This window comes from Neovison vison, chromosome 6, assembly GCF_020171115.1.
Source record: "Neovison vison isolate M4711 chromosome 6, ASM_NN_V1, whole genome shotgun sequence".
In the NCBI taxonomy this organism is placed as follows: domain Eukaryota; kingdom Metazoa; phylum Chordata; class Mammalia; order Carnivora; family Mustelidae; genus Neogale; species Neogale vison.
Window position 1 is genome coordinate 122,099,799 of NC_058096.1, and position 23,605 is coordinate 122,123,403.

Below are 23,605 nucleotides of genomic sequence, written 5' to 3' on the forward strand. Positions count from 1 at the left end.
GTATCATGGAGAGACTTTAAGGGAGAAAACAGGACTTGGTGGGACTTCTTAGTAAAAAGCATGGAAAAACTACTATGGTGGAGGCTACACCACTGAGGAAATGATGGTCTATGGAAACTAAAACTAATTTATTTGTTGAACTGGAAGCAGGGAATACTTAAAAAGTACAGTAATATCCATAAGAAAAAAATGTTCAGAAACATTTTTGGTAGCATTAGTATGACAGGGAAAATGCACCCCATACAGCATATTTTAAGTCAGGAGGGAGCAAGGGCAAATTAGAGGCTGGGCAACAACATTCAGAGTTGAGAGTTCAGAGGCTGAGTGTTCTGGAGTAAGAAACTCAAGTTTTCCAAATCAGTGGTGAGGTCCCCAGAAATGGCTTCCTAACTCTAGCCTCTGTCAAAGATTTAGGGAAATATATCCCTCTGTTGGGCTATTAGCAGCCTGGGCAGGCAGCAAAAAATTATGAAGCACCAACTGTGTATCAGGTTCTGTACTGTGAAAAATAGTAGCCTTACTCTATTTATTACCAAAGGTTGCCCAATCTCTGCTTCTTGCCACTTTTCTCGCAATGAGGGAGGGAGGGAAATATGTGTTTCTACTTTTCCATAACCAAAGCCCCTCCCCTCAGGCCCCCTTCACACTAGGATTTTACTTTTAGGGTACTTAAGGAACAAACAAAAAACCAAAAGTCTACCTCAGAGATGGCAATAAAAAGAGGATTGATAGACAGCTACTATTTCAAATTAAGAACACAGAATATGATTTCAGAACCACAGCACTTCCTCCACCCTCACCAAAGATGACCCAAGGATGAGGCCTAACACCTACAAAATCACACAAATATTTGGAGCTTTTATCTTCCATTAAAAGTAACATTCCAGAAATGATAGACTAGCACATTCTCACTCTTACACAGACCACTTCTTGAGACAAACAAAATTTTTTTAAAGATTTATTTATTTGACAGAGAAAGAGAGAGAGAGAGAGAGCAAGCACAAGCAGGGGAAGTGGGAGAGGGAGAAGCAGATTCCCTGCTCAGGGAGCCTGACTCAGGGCTCCATCCACAGACACTGGGTCTTGAGCTGAGCCTGAAGGAGATACTTAACTGACTGAGCCATCCAGGTGCCCCATTGAGATGAAATTATTTATTTATTTATTAAGATTTTTATTTGTATATTTGACAGACAGAGATCACAAGTAGGCAGAGAGGCAGGCAGAGAGAGAGGAAGAAGCAAGTTCCCCGTCAGGCAGAGAGCCCGATGTGGGGCTCTGTCCCAGGACCCTGGGATCATGACTTGAGCCGAAGGCAGAGGCTTTAACCCACTGAGTCACTCAGGTGCCCCAAGATGAAATAATTTAAAAAGTGTTTCTTCATCTGTGTCTTTTGATAGCTTGGCTCAAGACATCCCTTCTTACTCAATTCCTTTACTTTTCAGCTCCGATTTGACACGTTTCAGGTAATCTGGATCAGGGTAGCCATACCTGCAGAAGGAAAAAGCTCCTTAGTTTCTTCACAAACGGTCTTGAGGAATCTGTACAGTAGATCCCTGACATTAACATTCAGTATTGCAAACATTCAAAAACAAGACTGCAAGCAAATGAATTACAATCACTTGTAAGTGTGCAGATGTGAGTCATTTAGCTGATAAGTGAGCCTAGCTCTCTGCCCAGGATCTGCCTTCCAATAAGAATTTGTTTTTAATTTTCACCTCATGGTAAGCAGTGACTCTCTTAAAGTCGTACTACACTATATATTATGAAGGGTAATCATATTCTACAGGAGAATTTTCTAATTTGGGAAATCTTCAAAATTCTCAGGGCACATTCCCTTTTGGACACTAAGGGTTTGAGGCATTCTGTTTGAATTTCATAAAGAGCAAGTAAAGACAATTGGATTACCTATAATACAACTTCCACCACCATTAACTGAGACTTTTCCTAGAGTACTATTGGCCAAGTGAATTTAAGATCTCTATGGACCATTGGGAAGGGAGAGTAAAATAAAGGGTGATTTTAAAAGAAGGCAAAGTAAATAACATTGCTAGGATATATCTTCCAAACAGACAGGAAACCCCAAATTAAATCGCCTTAGATACCATTCATCCTATATTTTGAAGTTCCCTCCCTTTAATGCAAAATTTAGTAACTGTGTGACACTTTGTGGTTTGGAGGGTAGAAGGTGAGAGAACCAATATTTCTGCTTTATATTATCATTCCAGAATAGCATCTCTCAAAATACTTTACTGTAGTTAAGAAATGAATTCAGTAAAGTTGCATGATACAAAATTTATATATTACAAATCGGTTGTATTTCTACACATTAATAACAAAGCAGAAAGAGAAATTGGGAAAACAAGCTCATTTACAATTGCATCAAAAGGAATAAAATAACCAGGAATAAATTTAATCAAGAAGGTGAAAGAGCTGTACTCCAAAAACTGAAATCTGATGAAAGAAACTGAAGATGACACAAACAAATGAAAAAGTACACCATGCTCATGGATTGGAAGAATTACTATTGTTAAAATTTCCTTACTACCCACAGCAATCTACAGATTCCATGCAATCTCTCTCAAATTACCAACAGTATTTTTCATAGAACTTCAACACTTAATCCTAAAATTTGTATGGAATCACAAAAGACCCCAAATAGCCAAGCAATCTTAAGAAAGAGGAACAAAGCTGGTAACATCACAATTCCAGATTTCCAAGCTATACCACAAAGCTATAGTAATCAAAACAGCATGCTACCAGCACTAAAACAGACCTAGATCAATGGAGCAGAACAGAGACTTAGAAATAAACCCACATTTACATGGTCAATTCATCTACCACAAAGGAGATAATAATATATAATGGGAGAGGCAATCTCTTCAATAATTGTGTTGGGGAAACTGGACAGCTACATGGAAAAGAATAAAACTGGGCCACTTTCTTAAACCAGACACAAAAATAAATTCAAAGTGGATTAAAAACCTAAATGTAAGGTTTGAAACCAGAAAATTCCTCAAAGAAAACATAGGTAGTAATCTCTTGGACATTGGTCTTAGCAATTTCTTTCTGGATCTCCTCCTTGGGCAAGAGAGACCAAAGTAAAATTGAACTATTGGGACTACATCAAACTAAAAAGCTTTTGCAATAAAACAAAAAGGAAACCTACTAAATGTGAGAAGATACTTGCAAACAATAAACCTGATAAGAGGTTAATATCCAAAATATATAAAGAACTCATTGTAGCTCAACACCAAAAAACTCACAAATAACCGGATTTAAAAATGAGCAGGGAATCTGCATAGACATTTTCCAAAGAAGACATAACATTTGTATGGAATCACAAAATGAATGGAATCATTTGATGGCCAACAGACACATGAAAAGATGCCCAATATCACTAATCATCAAGGAAATGCAAATCAAAACCACAATGAGATATCACTTCACACTTAGTATCAAAAAGACAAGAAACAAGTGTTAGCAAGCATGTGCAATAAAGGGAGTCTGCATGTATTGTTAATAGGAATGTGAATTGGTGCAGGCACTGTAGAAAACAGTATGGCGGTTCCTCAAAAAGGCAAAAATAAAAATACTGTATAATCCAGTAATTCCACTCCTGGGTATTTACCCAAAGAAAATCAAAGCACAGTTCTAAAAGATATATGCACCCCTATGTTTATTGCAGCATTATTTACAATAGTCAAGCTATGGAAGCAACTTGAGTGTCTATCTATAAATAAATGAGTTAAGAAGATTACATATATAATATATATATATATAATATACATTTATATATATGTATATATGTGTGTGTGTGTGTATATACACACACACGGTCTATATAATGTAATAATACTAAGCCATAAAAAAGAATGAATTCTGGCCATTCACAACAACATAGATAGACCTAGAGGTTATTATGCTGGGTGAAATAAGTTAGAGGACCAAAACCATATGACTTCACATATATGTGGAACCTAAAATACAAAACACACACACACAGAAACAGTCTCATAAATATAGAGAACAAACTGGTGGTTGCTAGGGGAAGGGGGCTAGAGGTCGGGAGGATAGGCAAAAGAGGGGAACGGGACTAAAAGATACAAATCTCCAGTTGTAGAATAAATGACAAATGGTAACTACACTTACTGTGGTAAGCACTGAGTTAATGTACAGAATTGTCAAATCAACTGTTGCACACCTGAAACTAGTGTAACATTGTAGTCAACTTTACTTCAAAAAATATTGTATCCAATGCCACTGCTATAAAGTCTCCTTCTAGCTACCCTCTCAAACTGCCCTATTTTACAACCTCTAAATCCCGTTTAACAATCATTATGTTTCAGAAGTTTCTCACATTTGTGGTCCCCCCAACGGAGACGTTTTGTGGTGGATATCATTCCATGTAATGACATTGGAGATTCCTAGCATTCGAGACTCCCCCACTGTGAAAATCAGCTTTTGATCAAAGGCTCTACGAAGCAGTCTCAAAACCTCATTTCCTTCCTCATTATCAGGCAAGTAAGCTCTTCGTTGTAATCCAGAGTATTTCTTTCCTGGGTTTGGGTGCTCTTTCTGTATGAAGACAAGAAAATAACACATGAAAACGCTCAAGTCTAAAGTTTACTGTACAGATAGATGTGCTCATTTGCAGATAGGGCAAATAAAAAACAAAAAAAAAATTTTTTGGAGGTTTGCACTTATTCCCAATAATTCATATTTCTCTCTTTGCCTAAATTCATGCTGGAAACACTATCCATCTTCTGACTTGCCCTATTCTTTTTTTTTTTTTTAAGATTTTTTAATTTATTTATTGAACAGAGAGAGAGAGATCACAAGTAGGCAGAGAGGCAGGCAGAGAGAGAGGGGGAAGTAGAGGAAGCAGAGAGCCCGATGTGGGGCTTGATCCCAGGGCCCTGGGATCATAACCTGAGCTGAAGGCAGAGGGTTAACCCACTGAGCCACCCAGGAGCCCGACTTGCCCCATTCTAACACAAAATCATCACCTGCTCTTTCTCTGCCTTAACAGACACAAAAGATACCTAAGTTACAAGCAAACATTGCTGCCTTTATTACTGATATTATTCTTATTTCCATTTAAAGCCCTTGCACATGGAAATATACATGGAAATAATTCCCTGGGATATTCAGTAATCGGCACCAGGACAGTCTCATGAGTCTCTGCTCATTCTAGCATGTTGAAAAGAAACGCATGTACCTCAGAAACACTTACTGTTTGTATGCCTCCTTTCATATTATAAGTAATCACAATGGAGCCACAGGATTCATAACCTGGAAGTGAGTCTTTTAGGACGGTAACAGTCATGGTTCCCTCTGGCTGATTGCCTTTCTGGATACCATAGAAAGTCTGGCACACAGGACAGACCGGCTTATAGGAGAAAGCTTTGTTAATACAAGAGGTGCAGAATGCGTGCTTGCACTTTGATAGCACTTGTTTGTCTCTAATGATGTCAATACAGATGCTACATATGTCCTCTTCCTTCTCCCCTCCTGACGCCCCAGAACTGGCAGAGTGCTGGAATGTCGAGAGAGCTATTTTTGAGTCATTACTATCAATGTCCACGCGTGTTTCTTGGTCCTTATTCTTTTGATCTCCAGCTAACAGGGACATTCCCACTTTTTTAAAGATATACTGCTTTGCCTTTGCAAGGTGATTTGGCAACCCAGTCAAAGTCATTGACTCTTGATTTAGTACAAAGTGTACATGCGGATGGTTTTTTCTGAAGTCATCTGCAAACTTGTTCTGATGTAAGTGCTTTCTCTCTTTGCCCAGAGGTTTCAGTGAAAGAACTTCTCTCATCAGCTGACTTGACACATATTGATAGGCATCGATGAAACTGGAATAAGCATGGGCAGAGAGATCGAATTCCTTGTCCTTAGGTTCAAAGAGAATGTGGATTTTATTACTGTCTCCCCAAACCTCACAACGAGTATCGTACTTCTCTTCTAACTCTGTCATCTCCTGGAGTAATTCGGCTTTCACAAGCATATAGTGAGCCGTGTCAACCTCAATTCTATTCATCAGGCATGTGGGAGTCGATATTGTCACAGGTCCCGTGACAAGACTTTCAGAGGCTTCTAGGTCAGAAAAATATCTGGCAGCGAAAATGTCATCTTGGGTCCCAAGGAGAGTTAATTCTCTTCCTTTCTCCTTTATAGGGAGCTTTGTAAATCGTTGATTCAGTGTCTGTTTGATCTCATTTGCCTGTTCAGTGTCTGCAAAAGCAACACATTTCTGCTCCAGAGATCCCACGGTTTTCTGAAATTCACTGACAAAAGACTCTCTAGCGGCTTGGAGAGCACTTGATGGATTGGAGGTGAAATCTAAATAGACAGTATTCGGAGAACTCTCCTGAGTTATTATTTTAATTTTTACACCAAATCTTTTCTGTATCGAGTCTATTTTGTCAGGATAGGTATTCTGGAAATACTCAAAGAAAGGCAAAGGAATTTCAAGACGGTTGCTTTCGTCTTCTGCCTTGGTTTTTGGTTCCAAGGGAGAAATACAGCTGTTCTTCTGGTTCTGCTGATGGAGTGGCTTCCTCTCCAAAGGGGAAGATCCAAATTTGCACCCACTTTCTTGGAGTTGCTTATTCAAGAAGTGATATATTTTTTCAATATCTCTGAAGGTGCCGCACACCTTCTCAATTCCATCGTCCCCTTCCATCTTTTTGACCTTGGGGCACATAATGGTTACGTGTTTCCTTTGCTCTTTAGAGAACAGCTTACAGTTCAGGTCTGCTGTGACGCTAAGAAAGATCTGAAAATTTAAAAGGAACAAATAAAATCTCTCGGACATCAATCCTCCAATCTCTTATCAAGCCAAAGTCTATTATACTGAGTGAAATAAGTCAAGCAGATAGAGTCAATTATCATATGGTTTCCACTTATTTGTGGAGCATAAGAAATAACATGGAGGACATGGGGAGATGGAGAGGAGAAGGGAGTTGAGGGAAATTGGAGGGGGAGGTGAACCATGAGAGACTATGGACTCTGAAAAACAATCTGAGGGTTTTGAAGGGGTGGGGGGTGGGAGGTTGGAGGAGCCTGGTGGTGGGTATTATGGAGGGCACGCGTATTGCATGGAGCACTGGGTGTGGTGCAAAAACAATGAATTCTGTTACACTGAAAAGAAATTAAAAACAAAAAAACCCACCTAGGTTTCGGGAGCCTGGGTGGCTCAGTTAGATTAAGCAACTCTCTTTGGCTCAGGTCATGATCCCATACTCACAGGATCCAGTCCCTTGGTGGGGAGTCTGCTTCTCTTTCTGACCCTCCCCCACCTCATGCTCTCTCTTCCTCTCAAATAAATAAATAAAATCTTAAAAAAAAAAAAAAAAAAAAGACAAAGTCTAGAGACCAGAGAAACAACCAGAGGGTGACTGCTTTCAAATCCTTTTGGCAGAGGATGCAGCAGGCTATAGCCTAGAGGTTCCCAGCTCGTTCTGCCCATTAGAATCACCTGGGGAAGTAAAACAAAACAAAAGCAAACAAACAAAAAAGCCAAGGCCCAGGTCCATCTTTAGAGATTTTTTTGTAAATGTAGAGCCTGGGCATGAGCATATTTGAAAAGTAATGTGGACACAAAGTCTGGATTCTAGAGCTGTCCTCTATGTCCACTATTGGGGAATGGGGTGGAGGGAAGGTACATCGGCTTTCTGGGAAAGTTGCTACGGTTCTCAAAAGAGCCTATGAGCTTCAAGGGGAGCCATAAATCTGAAAAGGATATGTTTTCCTATTTGCTGCTTTTTTTCTCATCTTTAGCCCCCCTCCCCTTTTTAAAAAAACTAAATACCTAACTGCATGCCATATTGCTGGGCTCTCTAAGTTCTGACCTTTAGAAGCTCGCATATAGGACAGAAACACCAGATTAAGCTAAAAAGGACAGATGCATACTGAGTGTAACAGAAAAGCAAGATTTCTCTGGTTTTTGTACATGCTACTTCCTCTGCATACAACATCCTTCATCCAGATCATCCTTCAGATGTTGCCCAAATCCAGCCACCTCTCACACCTCCATCAGGACCACCCAGACTCCAAGTCCCTGTCACCTTGCTCCCCTTCTGCTGCAACCCCTCCTATCTGGGCTCTCATTTTGTTTTCACTTTGGCCCCTTCCTACACTCAGTCCTCCACACAGCAGCCAAAGTGAGCCTCCAGAAGTATAAACCAGATCACCCCACTCCCTTGGCTCAAAACCATCAGATGGACCCCCTAAGATTGAAGTTAAAATCCAAAGTCCCTGCCTTCATCCCCCAAAGACCTGACTTCTGGCTACCTCTCCAAGTTCCTCTCCTGTCATTCCCACCCCCCCACCTTCCTGCCTTCTAGCCACAATAGTCTCCCTCCTTGAAGCCCCTGGGCTTCAGGATAGAAGCTCCTGTCTCAGGGCCTTTGCACTTGTGCTTCCTTCTGCCTCAAACATTCTTACCTCACTTAGCTTGCTCCCTTACTTCACTCATGTCTCTACTCAGACAGTACCTCATCTGAGAGGTTTTTCCTGATACGTTTAAAATAATGGTCTGAATAAAAATAAAACTATGATGTCACTGTTTATCATCTATCCTGTCTTATTTTTCTTCCTAGCACTTATCACTGGCAAACATTTTATTATATATCTATTTTTTTTAACGATTGTTATCTGTTTCCCTCACTAGAATGTAAGGTCCTTGAAAGCAGAGCCTGTGATCCTGGCTATATTCCCAGCTCCCGTGACAGTGCCTAGCACACAACTGGAAGTTGATATTCATTTGTCAAATGACTACATGGCTGGCTCCTTCTCATCACTCAAGTCTCAGGCCAAATGTTACCTCCTCAGAGAAGTTGTCTCTGACTTCTGGTCAGAAGCAGCACCACTCCTTCCCCTTCCTCACTTTGGCCCTGTCACCCTCTAAGGCCAAACCCTATCCTATTTTCTTCTTAGCACATATCACTGCCTGAAACTGTTTCTTTTATTTTGTTTACTTGCTTGTTGTCTTTCTGTGTACCTCCCCACCCAGCAGGGACTTTGTCTATTGTGTTCACTTTTGTGTCCCCATGCCCAGAAGAGGTTCCTGCCTCCTAGTACATCATCAGCAAGTGGTGGTCAGATCAATAGTGAAAGGTATGGTGAATGGAGAGGAAGGTGCAGGAACATACCCCTCCCAACTCCTTCTTTCAAACCTTACCTTTTGCAGACAGGAATCCATAACATAAGGAATATGTTCTTCGTTTTGATGCTTCTCACCAGACCTCACTCTTTCCTGTGACTGTGGCAAAAAAGATGTTCTGGGTCTTGCATTCTTCTCCATTGGATTCTTAGTGGGTTCCAGAAAAATAGTCACAAGTTTGTTTTCCACCATAATCTGATGATTTTCTTTCTTCAAGACTCTCTCTTTAGCTTTGATGGAGACATTATAGACACACATACACATGGGGAAGACTTTATGTTTATTTTTACTTATTTATTTACTTTTTAAGATTTTATTTATTTATTTGACAGACAGAGATCACAAGTAGGCAGAGAGGCAGGCAGAGAGAGAGAGAGGAAGAGAGACAGGCTTTGCGCTGAGCAGAGAGCTGGATGAGGGGCTTGACCCCAGGACCCTGGGATCATGACCTGAGCCGAAGGCAGAGGCTTTAACCCACTGAGCCACCCAGGCACCCCAATTTTTATTTTTTTTTAAAGATTTTATTTATTTATTTGACAGAGAGAGAGAGAGATCACAAGTAGGCAGAGAGGCAGAGAGAGAGGAGGAAGCAGGCTCCCCGATGAGCAGAGAGCCCGATGCGGCTTTCAGGACTCTGAGATCATGACCTAAGCCAAAGGCAGAGGCTTAACCCACTGAGCCACCCAGGCACCCCAGGAAAGACTTTAAATAAACCTCTTCCTCATGTGTCTGTACCCTGCCCCAGCAGCTTCCCAAGAAGGCAGTTCCCTGCATCCTGGAATAGTGGGTTGGGGACCAGCGGTGCAGGAACTATTCAAACTCTAATGTGGGCAGCTTATGCTTTTGTTTATTTTTAAAGATTTTATTTATTTAAGAGAGAGAGAGAGAGAGAATGCACACTCCCCAGCATGAGCAGTGGGGAGGAGAGGAGGGAGAAGCAGATTCCCCACTGAGCAGGGAGCCTGATGCGGGCTGGATCCCAGGACCCAGGGATCATGACCTGAGCTGAAGGTGGATGTTTAGCTGACTGAGCCACGCAGGTGCCCTGGCTTATGTTTTACTGTAGAAATGAAAAGCTCAGGATAAGGGAATACACTCTTTAAAAGTCACATTTCTGAAATTGTCTCCAGCTTCCCACTGCAGTGATATGCAATAATACTCATTATATAAAGTTAAGTGAAAAAAGTAGGAATCAAAGGTATAGCCTCAGAATTTTGTAAATATATGTTGATTGACTGACAGTCATAGAAAAAAGGCTGCAAAGAAGTATGTCATATTGTTTATCTCCAGATGGTTTTATTTATTCTTTTCCCACTTTGCTATAGTGATCATATATTACTTGTGTAGTTCTCAAAAACAAATCAAAGGTGTAATTAAAACATAAAAATAGAATACCTTAATGACAAGAATATACCAGTGTCTGGCGGGAGGGAAAGGTGTCCTTCCCAGAGCTGAGAAATTTGAGTTAGGGTCAGGATACCGGAAAGCATCAACTTTAAAATGTGGTCAGACCAGATCGCTGACTGGGCACTTCTGGGCTCTACCCTCCCCATCGGGTCCCCATCGGGCTGTGTCTTTGGGCAGCAGCAGCCCCCGGGTCCCGGCCCCATCAGACGGTGCCATACTTGCTCCCGCCGTCTCTCCTAGGTCAGCATGAGCTGGGTCTGCCTGGAATCCCGCGGGGCCAGGCGCCTTGGCACGCGCAGCCCCGGCCCACCGCTCACCTGCCCGTTCGGCGAACTTCACCAGGAAGGTGACCTGGTCCCTGTGGTAGAGGGGCTGGACGGTGCACTCCCCGCCGCCGGACTGCTGGCTCTGGAAGTAGATTTCCAGCTTCCAGCGTGTTCGACGGCTGGACTCGGACACCCGCACGAGCAGCGGGGACGGCGGGCAGAGGGCGGAGGCCATGGCTCCTGGCTTGGGGCTCCGGGGGTTGGGGGGCAGCGGGTCCGACCCGCACCCGGCAGTCCTGGGCCCTCAGAGTTTCAGTTTCGCTTTCCCCGAAATCCCTCCCCGCGACAGGCAGAGCCGCTCCCCTCCCCTCCCTTGGGCGCCCTTCCTGCGGCGGTCAGCCGGGTGAGTAGGTCCAGGCCCCCAGGCCCCTGACCCGCGCCCCGCGGAGGCGGTGGTCGCTGCCGCTGCCGCTTCTCGCCTGCGGGCTCCCGCGGGGCGGTGGGGGTGGGGGTGGGGGTGGGGGGCGGATGAGAAGCGGGTTTCCAGGGCCGGCTGCCCCCTGTGAGGATGGGGACGGCTCAGAGGTCTAAGTCAAACTGTCTCCTGTCTTTATGATTCCTTTACATTCTTCTTCTTGTTACTATTATTTGCAACGAAAATGTAACTCACATTCTGAATTCAGGTGAAACGCACTCGCATTTGTCTTAAAATTTGAATTCGTTCACCTGCATTATCATAGGTCATCAGTGACCTCCCTCCAACCCTATCCTTTTAGACTGGCTCTCGGGACTTTCCTCCGCTCATGCCTTGATTTGGCTAACCGTGCCCACCCCCCACCCCCCCACCTCCGTGTCCTAGGGAAGAAAGGTGAGAGCAGAGGCCCTGCCCTGAGGGCTGGTAAAGGAAGGCGGACTTGTGAGTAAGGAAGCAAAATCTCTTAAGGCCTCCAAGAATTAGTTTGAAGCAGAATGTCAAAAAGCATGAGAGGTAGGGAGCGTTGGAGGGTCTAGAATCCCTGTGATCTGAAGCAGAGAGGGAGCCCTGGGCCTTGGAGGAAATGATAGGGGACCTAGGAAGGGTCTAGATCAGTGCTGACCATTAGAAACAGAAGAGGAGGGACATATGTTACTTCAAGTGTTTTAGTAGCCGTATTTTTTTTTAAAAGATTTTTATTTATTTGACAGAGACCACAAATAGGCAGAGAGGCAGGCAGAGAGAGAGAGGAAAGCAGTCTCCCTGCTGAGCAGAGAGCCCGATGCAGGGCTCGATCCCAGGACCCTGGGATCATGAACTGAGCTGAAGGCAGAGGCCTTAACCCACTGAGCCACCCAGGCGCCCCTAGTAGCCATATTTTTAAAAGTGTATGCCCATTCATCAGTTAACACCTGTGTGAAGTGACCTGTGTACACAGTTGTTCTTTACAACCTTTATTACAATAGAAGATTGGAAACTCTTTAAATGTCCATAAATAGGGGGGCCTAGAAGTTTAGCAGCCTAGAGTGCATCTATACAACGGAATGTGAGGAGCAGTGAAAAGAATGAAGAAGCTCTCTATGTGCTAACACGGAGAAATCTCTAGGATGCATGATGTGAGAAAGGCAAGATGCAGCAGAGTGTGTGAAAGATGCTACCTTGTGTGTAAAAATGCCTCTGGAAGGATCCAGGAGACGATAATGACAGTGACTGCATCTGGGAGGGAAAGGTAGTGAGGGAGGTAGAAGGGAGGCTTTCAAGTTTTTCTAAATTTGAAGCAGTAAACATTCTACTTTTCAAACAATAAGATGTAAAATTGAATACATTTCAATCCTTAAGAAGAATGTATGGCAAGAGGCTCTGAGGCCCTGAAATGAAATGGTGTCAGTACAAAAGGACGGTAGGGGCATATTTGAAAGCGATTTAGGGGGACCCCGGAGGCTCAGTCAGTTAAGTTTTCATCTCTTGATCTCAGCTCAGGAAGAGTGGAAAATTGAGGATCAGGAGAAGGATAGCCTAGAGAGAGGTGTGGGATTCATCTTGGCGGCTGGTGAGCTGGACCTTTGACCTAGGTGGGGCTCCGAGCTGAGTGTGGCCAAAGCTCAAGAGTCTCTCTCTCCCTCTGTCTATGCGCACCCCCTCCATGTGCTTGCTTTCCTGCTTTCTCTCTCTCTCTCTCTCTCTCTCAAAAAAAAAAAAAAAAAAAGGCAGAAGAGACTGAATGGGGCACTATGCTCCTTTTTATTTTGGGAGGGTTAAATGAGTGCTGCCCCCACGCTCAAGTCTCTCCCTGGGTCTTCAAGGAACATCCCCAGGTCTGAAGGAAAAAACAAATGCAACCGCATCTAAAACAAAAGCCCATTGGACGCCCACAGCCAAGCAGGCAGGACCTTATTCTCCTTTTGTGAAAGCAGCAGTGCCCTCTGGAGGCAAAAGTGGGAGAAGGGGGAGAAGGAGGCTCCCCACTGAGCAGGGAGCCTGATGGGGTGCTCAATCCCAGGAGCTTGAGATCATGACCTGAGACACCCAGCCCTTCCCCCAACCTTTTAATGCTGTACTCAGTACCTCTTGGTATTCTCCTCCTCTCCTAGATATATAAAAAGTTGGCTCCATCCTTCAAGCCTGGCTCTGCCCTCCGCTCCTCCCTAAAGCTTTCCCTGCTTTTGTCCACATAACTCTTTTCCTTCTCTGAACAGCCCTTCCGGTTTCAAGGGGATCTTCTTTGTAAAGGACGGAATGTAAACAGCAGCAACAACAATGTGTGCAATTTCATCAATGAAACTGAAAACTACTCAAGATCAGAAATCGTACTTACTCTTCCCACAGTGTTTTCTTTCCTTTCTTTTTTTTTTTTTTTTAAAGATTTTATTTATTTGAGAGACAAAGATCACAAGTAAGCAGAGAGAGAGGAGGAAGCAGGCTCCCTGCTGAGCAGAGAGCCTGATTCGGGGCTCCATCCCAGAATGCTGGGATCATGACATGAGCCAAAGGCAGAGACTTTAACCCACTGAGCCACCCAGGCACCGCCCCCCTACAGTGTTTTCTTACCAAATTCCCAAAGACACTAGCCCGTGCTTATTGCATCCTTTCTATTCATTCCTAGAAGCAGACAACCATACTGGGAATAACAGTTTACACTGGGAAATGCCAAATGGAGTGTAAACATTTAAAGACCCCAGGGACTTGGAGAATGGACTTTCCTGAGGTAAAAAAAACATTAAGTGTGTATAAATGATGAACCATGGTCTTACAAACAAAGAGTTCTTCCTGTAACAGCTAGAAACCTGGGGTCTTTAGTTGTACTTGTCATTCTTCTTTGGTTTGAATAACCCAATGACAGTTTTTCTTGTGCACCATGTGGGAGATGGGAAATCAAGAATATGCTAATGTAAGCAACAGAGTCTACTTGAGGATAGGTGATATTTAAAAAAAAAAAAAAGTGACCTTGGTGTCATTTTGATTGTGTCTACTTACTCAACAATTCTGCCTTTGCAGGATAAGGGGAGGAGTGGGAGGAATGAAAACAAGGAAATAGAGAAAAGGAACCTCATTTGTTTAAGTGGAAAATTCCACATTCAGGCTTATGTCTTGAAATTGAAAGTAGGTCCTATTGGTAGATGGGGAGGTATGGCTGATGAGGTTCATGTTCCCCTGTCTCCTCTTCTGTCCAGAGAAACCCCACAAGCCTTTGGAGATTGAAGGCCTACCTGAGAGTTTGGGATCATTTTGGTCTTTGACCTTTGGGCCTTTTCAAGTGTTAATCTCCTACTCTTCATCTCATCCTGAATTAGAAGCTCACTGGCCTCCAGTGAAGGGCAGGGTACTGTTTGCTGGGACATTGAGTATTTCAAGTCTGTCAGGTACACAGATTAAACAAACACGAGTTCCCCTTCTCCCTGAAACCTAGTGTATTTTGCAAGGTTGTTGTAGCTTTGTGTTTATTAGGCTGTATTAGCTATCAGTACTCTGTAGTCATTCCGTTGCAATTTTTTTTAAACTGCTTTTATTTCTTGTAGGGTTCCTACGGAGCAGTGGCTCACCAAGAGAAATCAGGTAGGATCACCTCACTCCTGTTTCAGAGGAGCTCTGAAAGGGGAATATAGAAGCAAAATGTCTGTCCCACTCCCCAGGTGCTCAGGTGTGTGACTGCAGGGCGTTGTGGGACCCAGTGCACAAAGGAGGGGCAGTGGGACACCCGCAGAGGTGCTCTCTCGGCACTCCCACTGATCCTTGCCTTTGCCCACTCAATGTGATCATCTTTTGCCTATAGACCTAGAGCTGATACAGGCCAGAAGATGTGACTCTCTGATGTCCCTTTGCTAACAAGTGTTCCATGAGCCGAATGGAACCTACCTAATCAAGTTGGTGACCAACTTGAGGTTTTCAGCCAGAGCGCGGGTCAGCTGAATCTGTCTGTCCAGGTGCAGCTTCTTTTAGGTCATTGAGGCCACCAGAGATCTTTCTAGGTGGCTTAGATTAGAAATGGAAGTTGAAGTAAGATGTCATTAATGACCCCATTTTATCTATTTCAGGACTCCCGGTTTTTTCGCATCTCTGAAATAGGGCCACTCCTCCCTGTCAGTCCGTAGAGTGCCATGGTTTAACTGGCATAGTGTTTCCTCTCGAAGTAGCGTATAATAATGATGCCCTAAGCTCCATGAAATATAGTATCACAGGGTGGGTTCTCCAGGAAGCATAAACTGACCTGGAGTTGGGGGTACACGAGGTATATAGTGAAAGGACAAGAGAAGAAACCAGATTGGGCAGGTGGAGCCATCAGACCATAATGAAAACCTGACAAAGCTCTGCCAGCCCAAGAACGCTCATTTCTGGAGTCCCACATTAAACCTGAATGGCCTTACTCAGCCATGGATGCGGGCCACCCCTGAGAATAGCATGACCTTGGCTGGAAAGCAGAAATAGACCCTGAGTGACTAACCACTGGACACTGTTGCCTAGCGGTATTGCCCCTTTATAACTGCATTGGGGTGTGGGGGTAGAGGTCCAAGTAGCACACCTTCCTGTCAGCCACATGCAAGAAAAATAAGTTTTAATCAGTTTTAATTCCACCAGAATTGTGCCATGAAACTGAAGTATGATGAAGAATTATTTACTGTAGCCCCATCAGTGCTCCACACCCTTGCTGGACCAGCCCAGTGACTGATGGGCAGTTGGAAAAATAGGCCCCAATTTTTTTTACCCCGCTGGAGTTATAGCTATGAGACATATGATCTGCACTGCCCCCTAGTGGAGTCAGGCTTCATTTGCTTTGTAACACACCTTTTCTTCATTTCCTTCCTTGTCCTGTCTCTTTCCCACTCCTCCCTCCTCATCCTCACCCACCCCTAGTGTTTTCTAGGATCACCTCCCAAATAAACTGACCCTCAAATCCTCATCTCAGAGTCTCCTTCTAAAAGAACCCCAAACCGAGACAATGACAAAAGGAAACAAGTTATGAATAAAACCTCCATATATATTTGGGTGACCTACCATGAAAAACTCTTGTATATCCTCGGTCAAATTACACGTCCAGTTAAAAGGAGGATAGGGAAGGGGGCGAGAGGACCGTCATCTCACTTTTGCACAAGGCAAACAGTCTTCTGGTGTGAAGTGAAATGACATCCTTTTCAAAGGAACCCACGCTCATTTCTTTATTTTTTGTCTTCTCTCTTTTTCCAGAGATGGCCACTCCTGAAGAAGACCCCAGTTGGCAGATTCTCATTAATCACAGTGACTTCACAATTTTAAAAAACAATAAGAGTAAGCTGTGTGAAGTCCTTCAGAATAAATTTGAGTGTGTCTGTACCCTGGTCTCTCCATCCGTGGAAGGGAACAGCGAGTCTCTGCAAGTCTTCAGAGAAATGCTAATTCCTGGGCTGGAGTTATCTGTTTGGAAGGACGACCTCACCAGACATGCCGTTGATGCTGTGGTGAATGCGGCCAACGGAGACCTCATTCACGGGGGAGGCCTGGCTCAGGCCCTTGTGAAAGCCGGGGGCCCTGAAATCCAAGAGGAGAGCAGAAGATTAGTTTCCAGATTTGGTAAAATACCAACTGGTGAAATAGCTACCACAAAAGCAGGGAGACTTCCCTGCAAATTAATTATCCATGCTGTTGGGCCTCGGTGGATAGCGAAAGATTATCAGACATGTACCTATAAACTGCAGAAGGCCATTATAAATATTCTGAATTATGTTACATTTTACAATCCAGACATTGAGACAGTAGCAATTCCAGCCCTCAGCTCTGGGATTTTCCAGTTCCCTCTGGACTTGTGTACAGAGATCATTGTGAAAACAATTAGCTTATATTACCAAGGGAACCAACTGGCCACTAATTTGAAAGAAATTCACCTGGTAAGCAATGAGCACCCTACTGTTGTTGCCTTTAAAAATGCTTCAGAAGTAATCCTAAGGACGAACAAGCTGGGATCCCGGAGGAGTGAAGAAGCCACCCCTCCTTTCAAGACAGTTCTTGTGAACAATGTGACTCTCCAGATTGTCCAGGGTTACATCCAGTTGCAGAAGGTAAGTATTTGTTTCTGTCCTCTTGTACTGCCAAAGGAGGTCCCTGAACTGTTTATAACCTATCAGGTATTTTTAAAGAAATATGTACTATTTCAGATGCTATTTAGAAAGCATGTTGTTGAAGCTAAGAGTACAGACTTGAGAGAGACCCTCCGGGTTTGAATGCTAGCTTTGCCATTTGTAACTGGGTGATCTGAATCAAGTTATTCTATCTTTCGGACCTTGGTCTCCTCATCTGTAAAATAAGAATAATAAGATCACATGTATCAAAGAGCTGGAATCAATACACCTAAAGTGCTTAGAATAGAGCTGGGTACATGGTAACTATTTATGGTGATTATTGCCACTATTCTTGGGCACCAGGAGGAAATAGAACAAGCTTCTATTCCAAGGAACTTAAAATCAATTAGACTTCTTTTATGTAAGAAAAAATTCTCGATTTGAAAAAATCCCATTGGGGAAGCAAACCATCTGAACATTTCTGAAGCAACCTATCAAGAGTAAACAAAAAAGTCTTAATAAAAAATGAACTCATAGTATTTAAGAGTATGTAAATTTATGACAAGAGGGTAAGGCAGTGGACCAAGAAAGATTAATTTAGAAGCTAGGAGTTTGATTCTGACCTCAAGTTATGATGGGTATGAACTGGGTGGTTAGAATGACTTGATCAGAGAGACACAAAAGTGGTAAGAGCCTGAAAATCATGGACTGGACCAGTCAGGAGAACTAGTTTGAGCTATAAGTTGTATACTTAGTATACTGCTCTCTGTCAGGGGTTGGAGAGAATACAAAGGGCAAGTTAGGGTTTAGTCAGCGCTTATGGAACACCAAGGCCAGAGCCCTGGCAAGGAGGGGAGGGAATCATGGTAACAGTGAACTTGGGGATTTCTGGGTTGGTGCAACTCTCCTGCTAGGCAGAGCACCTTAAGGCTAGGAATCAAGGCATGTTCATCTTTGTAGCTGCAGGGCCCTGTCTCGGCATGCATCTGGGTGTTCAGCAAATTATTGATGCCAAAGTGAAGGGGCAGCAGGGAAGAGAAAGAATATAAGGCTATATTCTTTTTATTTCTGCATCAGAGTTGTTACTCTTAAGCTTCTCCTATGGCCACAATCAAATAGACTTCATCATAAGTGAAAAAATGCCACTTCTTTTCTTGTTCTTTTTTTTCTTTTAAGATTTTATTTATTTATTTGAGAGAGAGAGAGCACTTACATGCACATGAGCAGGGGGAAGGAGAAGTAGACTCCCCACTGAGCAGGGAGCCAGATGTGGGGCTCAATCCCAGGACCCTGGGATCATGACCTGAGCCAAAGGCAGACACTTCACCTACTGAGCCAACCAGGCACCCCAAAATACCACTTATTTTCTATAAGACACAATTAGAAAAGAAGACAGGGGACCCCACAGGATGAAACATTGATTCAATAAGTCATTAATATACCACTTTAAAATTAAGGTGGAAACATCCTAGCTGAATAACTTACCCTTTAACTAAGCTTTCATTATATTTCTTTGTTGCCAGCAACAATGAGAACCTCAAAATTTTTCGAGGGTGCCAGTGCTCCCAAACTGGAAATTCTGATTGCACTTTCGAAGTGAAGCATTCATTAACATCCATTAGAAGTACTTGGGTTGCCCTCAAAGGGAACCAAAGCAATCAGGATGACTTAGGGGTGTTTGAGCATGAGGCAGAAGCAAAAGGAGACCTTCTCCTGTAGCCCAGGCCTGAGGGCTAACTAGGAGGCGATACTACTGAAAACACAGCCCATGTGTATGCAGTCCATTTCCAAAGGGACAGATGAAGAACTGGTAAAAGTGGTTGCCCTCCAGACAGGTGAGTGCTTGGAGTATCCAAGGAACTCACCAAGGGGGAGGCCTATTTCCACTGAAGACTTTTTTGTCTCATTTGTATTTTCTTTGACCATGTACTGCATTTTTTTTAAAAAAGAAAAGCATTAGGAGGTAGAAATTTCCCAAGAAATTTTATTTCCACTCTCTTTAAACCAAACAGAAAATCCACACAGAAATAGCAAAAAGTGATAGCATTGGGGAAGGGGATGAAACCATGTATTGATGACGGTTTAAACAAATCACAAGGAATGCCCAGAATCTTGGAATATTGGGGGGTATAAAGCAGCAAGAGGCTGACAGACATTTACAGTCAGAACTGTCTTATCCTCACACTTTGCCTAATTTCTGAATAGGACAAATGACTTATGGCAATCAAATGAAATTATGAGTTTCTGTCCACCACTAAATGATAACCTTGTGCAAAACAAAGACACAAACGAAAGGTGTCTTGTGAATTTATGATCTTCAAAAGTATTTTTCACAGCTCCTCAGCAAACTAAAGATTGAAGAAAAAGTAATTTAACAATGGATCCTCTGTTTTTTGTTTTTTGTTTTTCCTCTTCAGACGGATGTAATTGTTAATTCTGTAAATCCGCTCTATGGTTTGGGATTTGGAGATGTGTCAATATCAATTCTACAACAAGCAGGAAATGAAATGGAATTGGAATTTAATGAAAAAATGACTGAAATACTAGAGTCTCAGTTGGTACTGGTCACAAGAGGATTTCAATTGTCTTGTCAGTACGTATACCATGTGTTGTGGCATTCAGGACATCACAGACTGACTGAGGTAAGTTCAACATAAGTTTATCTTTATGTAGTCCCGTAGACTACATAGTCTTTGTTGAATTTCATTATGTCATTACATTTATGAAAATTTGCTAAGTGAGATAGTCCTCATTTTCTACCATTCTGAAATACAGGAAAAGCATTATTGTCACAAGTTATCTTAAGAAATTTAATTTTAAATATTACCTAACTCATGTCTAAATTTTAAGCAAGAGTACTGCAAACAGACCTGGAAAGAGTAGGTTCCCTCAGTCTACACATCTGTTCACCTTACCCCTCTGTGACCCTGTTGGCCTTTCCCTAAATGGACCTGGAATTCAGCCTCTCTGTAATTCCCTGCATCAGTTAAGTGCCAGGGGCACCTGGGACTTCCCTTCCAGTACTGCTCCAGGTAAATCTATCACCTGTGGTGTCTTCCCCCCAATGCCTGCGGTAGAGATTGACAGATTGGCTTTCTGGCCAACTCTTCACCCAAGACACATAAAATATACACATTGAAGAGTTGGGGGACCCATTCAAATGTGGAGAGAGGGAAAGAGTCTCCTTCCCTGCCTTTGTTTATCTTTATTTTTTGTCACCATTTCTGGGCCTTCTTTGACTAAGAGCCCTCTAGTCCCAAACTGGCCCTCCAGTCACTCTCTACCCCCCGGTTTTCCAAGGCCCTTCCACAGACAACTTTTCTGTACTTCAGTTTGGATGTTGAAATGTTGATGTAAAGTTTAAATCTGCCAAATACATTAGCACTTCTTGAGAAGAAATTACATAGGACATTAGGACATATCTTAAAGATGTTGGATAAAACTGTTTACTTATGGGGCACCTGTGTGGCTCGGTGGGTTAGGCCTCTGCCTTCGGCTCGGGTCATGATCTCAGGTTCCTGGAATCGAGCCCCGCATTGGGCTCTCTGCTCAGCAGGGAGCCTGCTTGCCTGCCTCTCTGCCTACTTGTGATCTCTCTCTCTCTGTCAAATAGACATAAAATCTTAAAAAAAAAAAAACTGTTTACTTATTTTTCCCTCTGTCTCCTTTATTAAACTTCTGAGAGCTCTTTGTTTCAACCTGGAAGCAGCAGGTAAATGGGAATAAACTGATGGTTGGTTCATAGTCCCAGGGAGATGAACAAGGCTATATAAACTGGGAGAAATCATGGCACCCAAACAGATCCCTCAGTGACTTGTGTTTCTCATCATCTAACCATGTGGCTGTCATGGGCTCTCTAAGGAGGCATAACCATGACCCTAAGGGGGAATAGAGGTGGGTATTGTAAGATGTGGGCAGGATCGAGAGGTGAGTGAAATTTTATTTTGACTCAAAGGCTGATCTGTTTTTCCTACAGATACTGAGAATTGCAATGAAGGAATGTTTGGAGAAATGCCTTGAACTAAATAAAACTTCTATTTCCTTTCCTGCCCTTGGGACTGGAAACTTTGGTATACAGAAGAGTGTAGCAGCCGAGATTATGTTTGATGAAGTTTTAACTTTTGCCAAATGCCATTTGAAAAAGCAATTAACTGTAAAGTTTGTGATCTTTCCAAAAGAACTGGACACCTACGTGGTAAGATAATATTTTAGAAATGTCCCATTCAGGGACGCCTGGGTGGTTCAGTTGGTGAAGTCACTGCCTTCAGCTCAGGTCATGATCCCAGGGTCCTGGGATCAAGTCCCGCATCAGGCTCCTTGCTTGGCGGGGAGCCTGCTTCCCTCTCCCCTCTGCCTGCTTGCGTGCGCTCGCTCTCTCTCTCTGACAAATAAATAAATAAATAAAATCTTAAAAAAAAAAAAAAAAAGAAAGGTGGCATTCTGTTACCTATCCATCTTTAAAAAAAAAAAAAAGGAAATGAATGTCCCATTTATTCATTCATTCATTCCATAACATCTGTGTAATATCTCCAATGTAAGACATGAGCTAAGCACTGGACAGCACAGTATTATTCTAACTTGGTGAATTTAATGTTTTTTTAATTGCTCACCTCTGACCTAGTGAAGAATGTCATTAAAGCAGCCATGTTACCCTGCTCCCTAAATTCTGTCTTTTCCTTTATTGGCCTTTATTCTCCCCTCTGCTCCTCAAAGATAAGCAACCTTCCCATTTCAGGTTGGGGGTCCTCTGCTCCTCTGTCTTCTCTCCTGCTCTGAGAACACAAGTATTCTGACAATTTCTGCAAAGTCCTGTCTTCTGAGCCACCTTCAGACCCATACACTTAATCCTGTCTCATTTCCACTTGGTTATCCCATTGTCATCTTAAAGCCAACATATTTAAAACAAATTCTTTGTCTTCTCCTCTCCGATTGATCAACTTCTTGGGGCAAGTTAATATACTTTTCCGTGCTTCAGTTTCTTCATCTTTAAAGCGGGATAGTAGGGAAGCTTGGCTGGCTCAGTCAATAGAGTACGAAACTCTTGATGTCAGGGTCATGAGTTCAGCCCCACTTTGGGCATAGAGCTTTTTTGGGAAAAAAAAAAAAGTAGAATAAAGTGAGGATAATAACTACTATCCTATGGAGCTGTCGCGAGCATTAAATGAATTAATACACATAAAAACACTTAGAACAGTACCAGGCATGCAGGGAAGCCCTCTGTGAGGGCTAGCTGTTGCATCAGCTGTAATGAATTGTAATTCACAGAGTGCTGACCTAAAGAGGAAACCAAGTGACCCGTTTGTTATCTTTTCTTCCAAATTAGATTATTAATTATTTCACAGCAGAGGTATCTTTGACTACTTTTGCCATGTCCCCAGTACTGTCCCCAAATTCAGTCTATTGTTTAACTTCTCTGTGGGTGACCCCAGAGGGAGGTCAGTTGTGGTCTTATACAAAAGGGAGGGACCAGTGTGTAGGGGCATGTGTCCGTGTGTCTGAATGCAGAGATCTGTGTGTCCATCTGCTTTAGTTTTCACTTCACCTCAGCTTTTTGCTTTAGAGTGGGCAGATTAAGTTGAGTTTCTAACATGTGAAAAGGTCCAGCATAATTAGTATAGAGTGCTGTGATGTTCTGCCTTTAACGTACCATCTCTGGGCTTTATGCTCACTTAACTGGCACTTCGAGAAGGAACTTGTCCTGATGTTAAGGAAGAATTAAAAAGGAAATGAAATAAGATACAGTGACTTAAAACAGATTTTCAAGACAGGTTTCTGATTCTGCCAGTAGCAACATCCAAGTGCTAGCACAGCCTCTCAGGCGTGGGTCCAGGTATTGGGTATAAAGAGCCTTGCTCGGTGCCTGGCAGAAAGAATGGCTCTGAACAGTAGTCCTCTGCTTACTCTTCCACCTTGCAGCCTGTCTCCAGGTGGGTGGTTGCCATTTTCTCTCTCCCGACAAGAAGACGAACTTATTCTTGTTCTAGCTTGCTCTTTCCTGGAACAAGTATTAAGGTTCTTTTTCCTTTTGCTGCTTGACTAGGCACAAGGAAGTTTGTAGCATTTGCTGATATTCATTCCTCACATTTCTGAAGATGGAGTTGGGAAGAGATGCCCACAGTGAGCTCTCATTAGCCCATGTCAGCCAGCTCCAGGACACCAGGGTGTCTCACCCACAGACTTATAAGCCAGTTACCCCGTAAAGTAGCTCACCTTTCAGACACAGGGAATCATCCAGTCTTGCAAATGAAGTTCTCCCTGAAGC

General features: G+C 43.0%; 2 protein-coding genes across 3 annotated transcripts in view; one reads left to right on the forward strand and one right to left on the reverse strand.

The window, feature by feature from the left end:
* Positions 1–1,312: 1,312 nt before the first annotated feature.
* DTX3L (deltex E3 ubiquitin ligase 3L) lies at positions 1,313–11,126 on the reverse strand. Of its 2 annotated transcripts, none has more exons than XM_044252217.1 (5): positions 10,894–11,126; positions 9,188–9,399; positions 5,234–6,781; positions 4,358–4,575; positions 1,313–1,488 (listed from the first exon to the last, which is right to left on the reverse strand). In XM_044252217.1, the coding sequence occupies exons 1-5, from the start codon at positions 11,075–11,077 to the stop codon at positions 1,419–1,421; spliced, it is 2,232 nt and encodes a 743-aa protein (XP_044108152.1). In that variant the 5' UTR covers positions 11,078–11,126; the 3' UTR covers positions 1,313–1,418. The 2 variants fall into 2 exon arrangements, with proteins under 2 accessions (XP_044108152.1, XP_044108153.1); XM_044252218.1 differs by having other exon boundaries at positions 9,188–9,316; positions 10,894–10,950.
* A 100-nt stretch (positions 11,127–11,226) lies between these two features.
* PARP9 (poly(ADP-ribose) polymerase family member 9) overlaps positions 11,227–23,605 on the forward strand; it is a 30,974-nt gene continuing 18,595 nt past the window's right edge. Inside the window, exons 1-6 of the mRNA XM_044252219.1 lie at positions 11,227–11,245; positions 13,920–14,021; positions 14,833–14,869; positions 16,496–17,343; positions 19,761–19,985; positions 21,320–21,538. Coding sequence (XP_044108154.1) covers positions 13,968–14,021; positions 14,833–14,869; positions 16,496–17,343; positions 19,761–19,985; positions 21,320–21,538 — 1,383 coding nt within the window. The 5' untranslated portion in view covers positions 11,227–11,245; positions 13,920–13,967. The remainder of the gene's footprint in view (positions 11,246–13,919; positions 14,022–14,832; positions 14,870–16,495; positions 17,344–19,760; positions 19,986–21,319; positions 21,539–23,605) is intronic.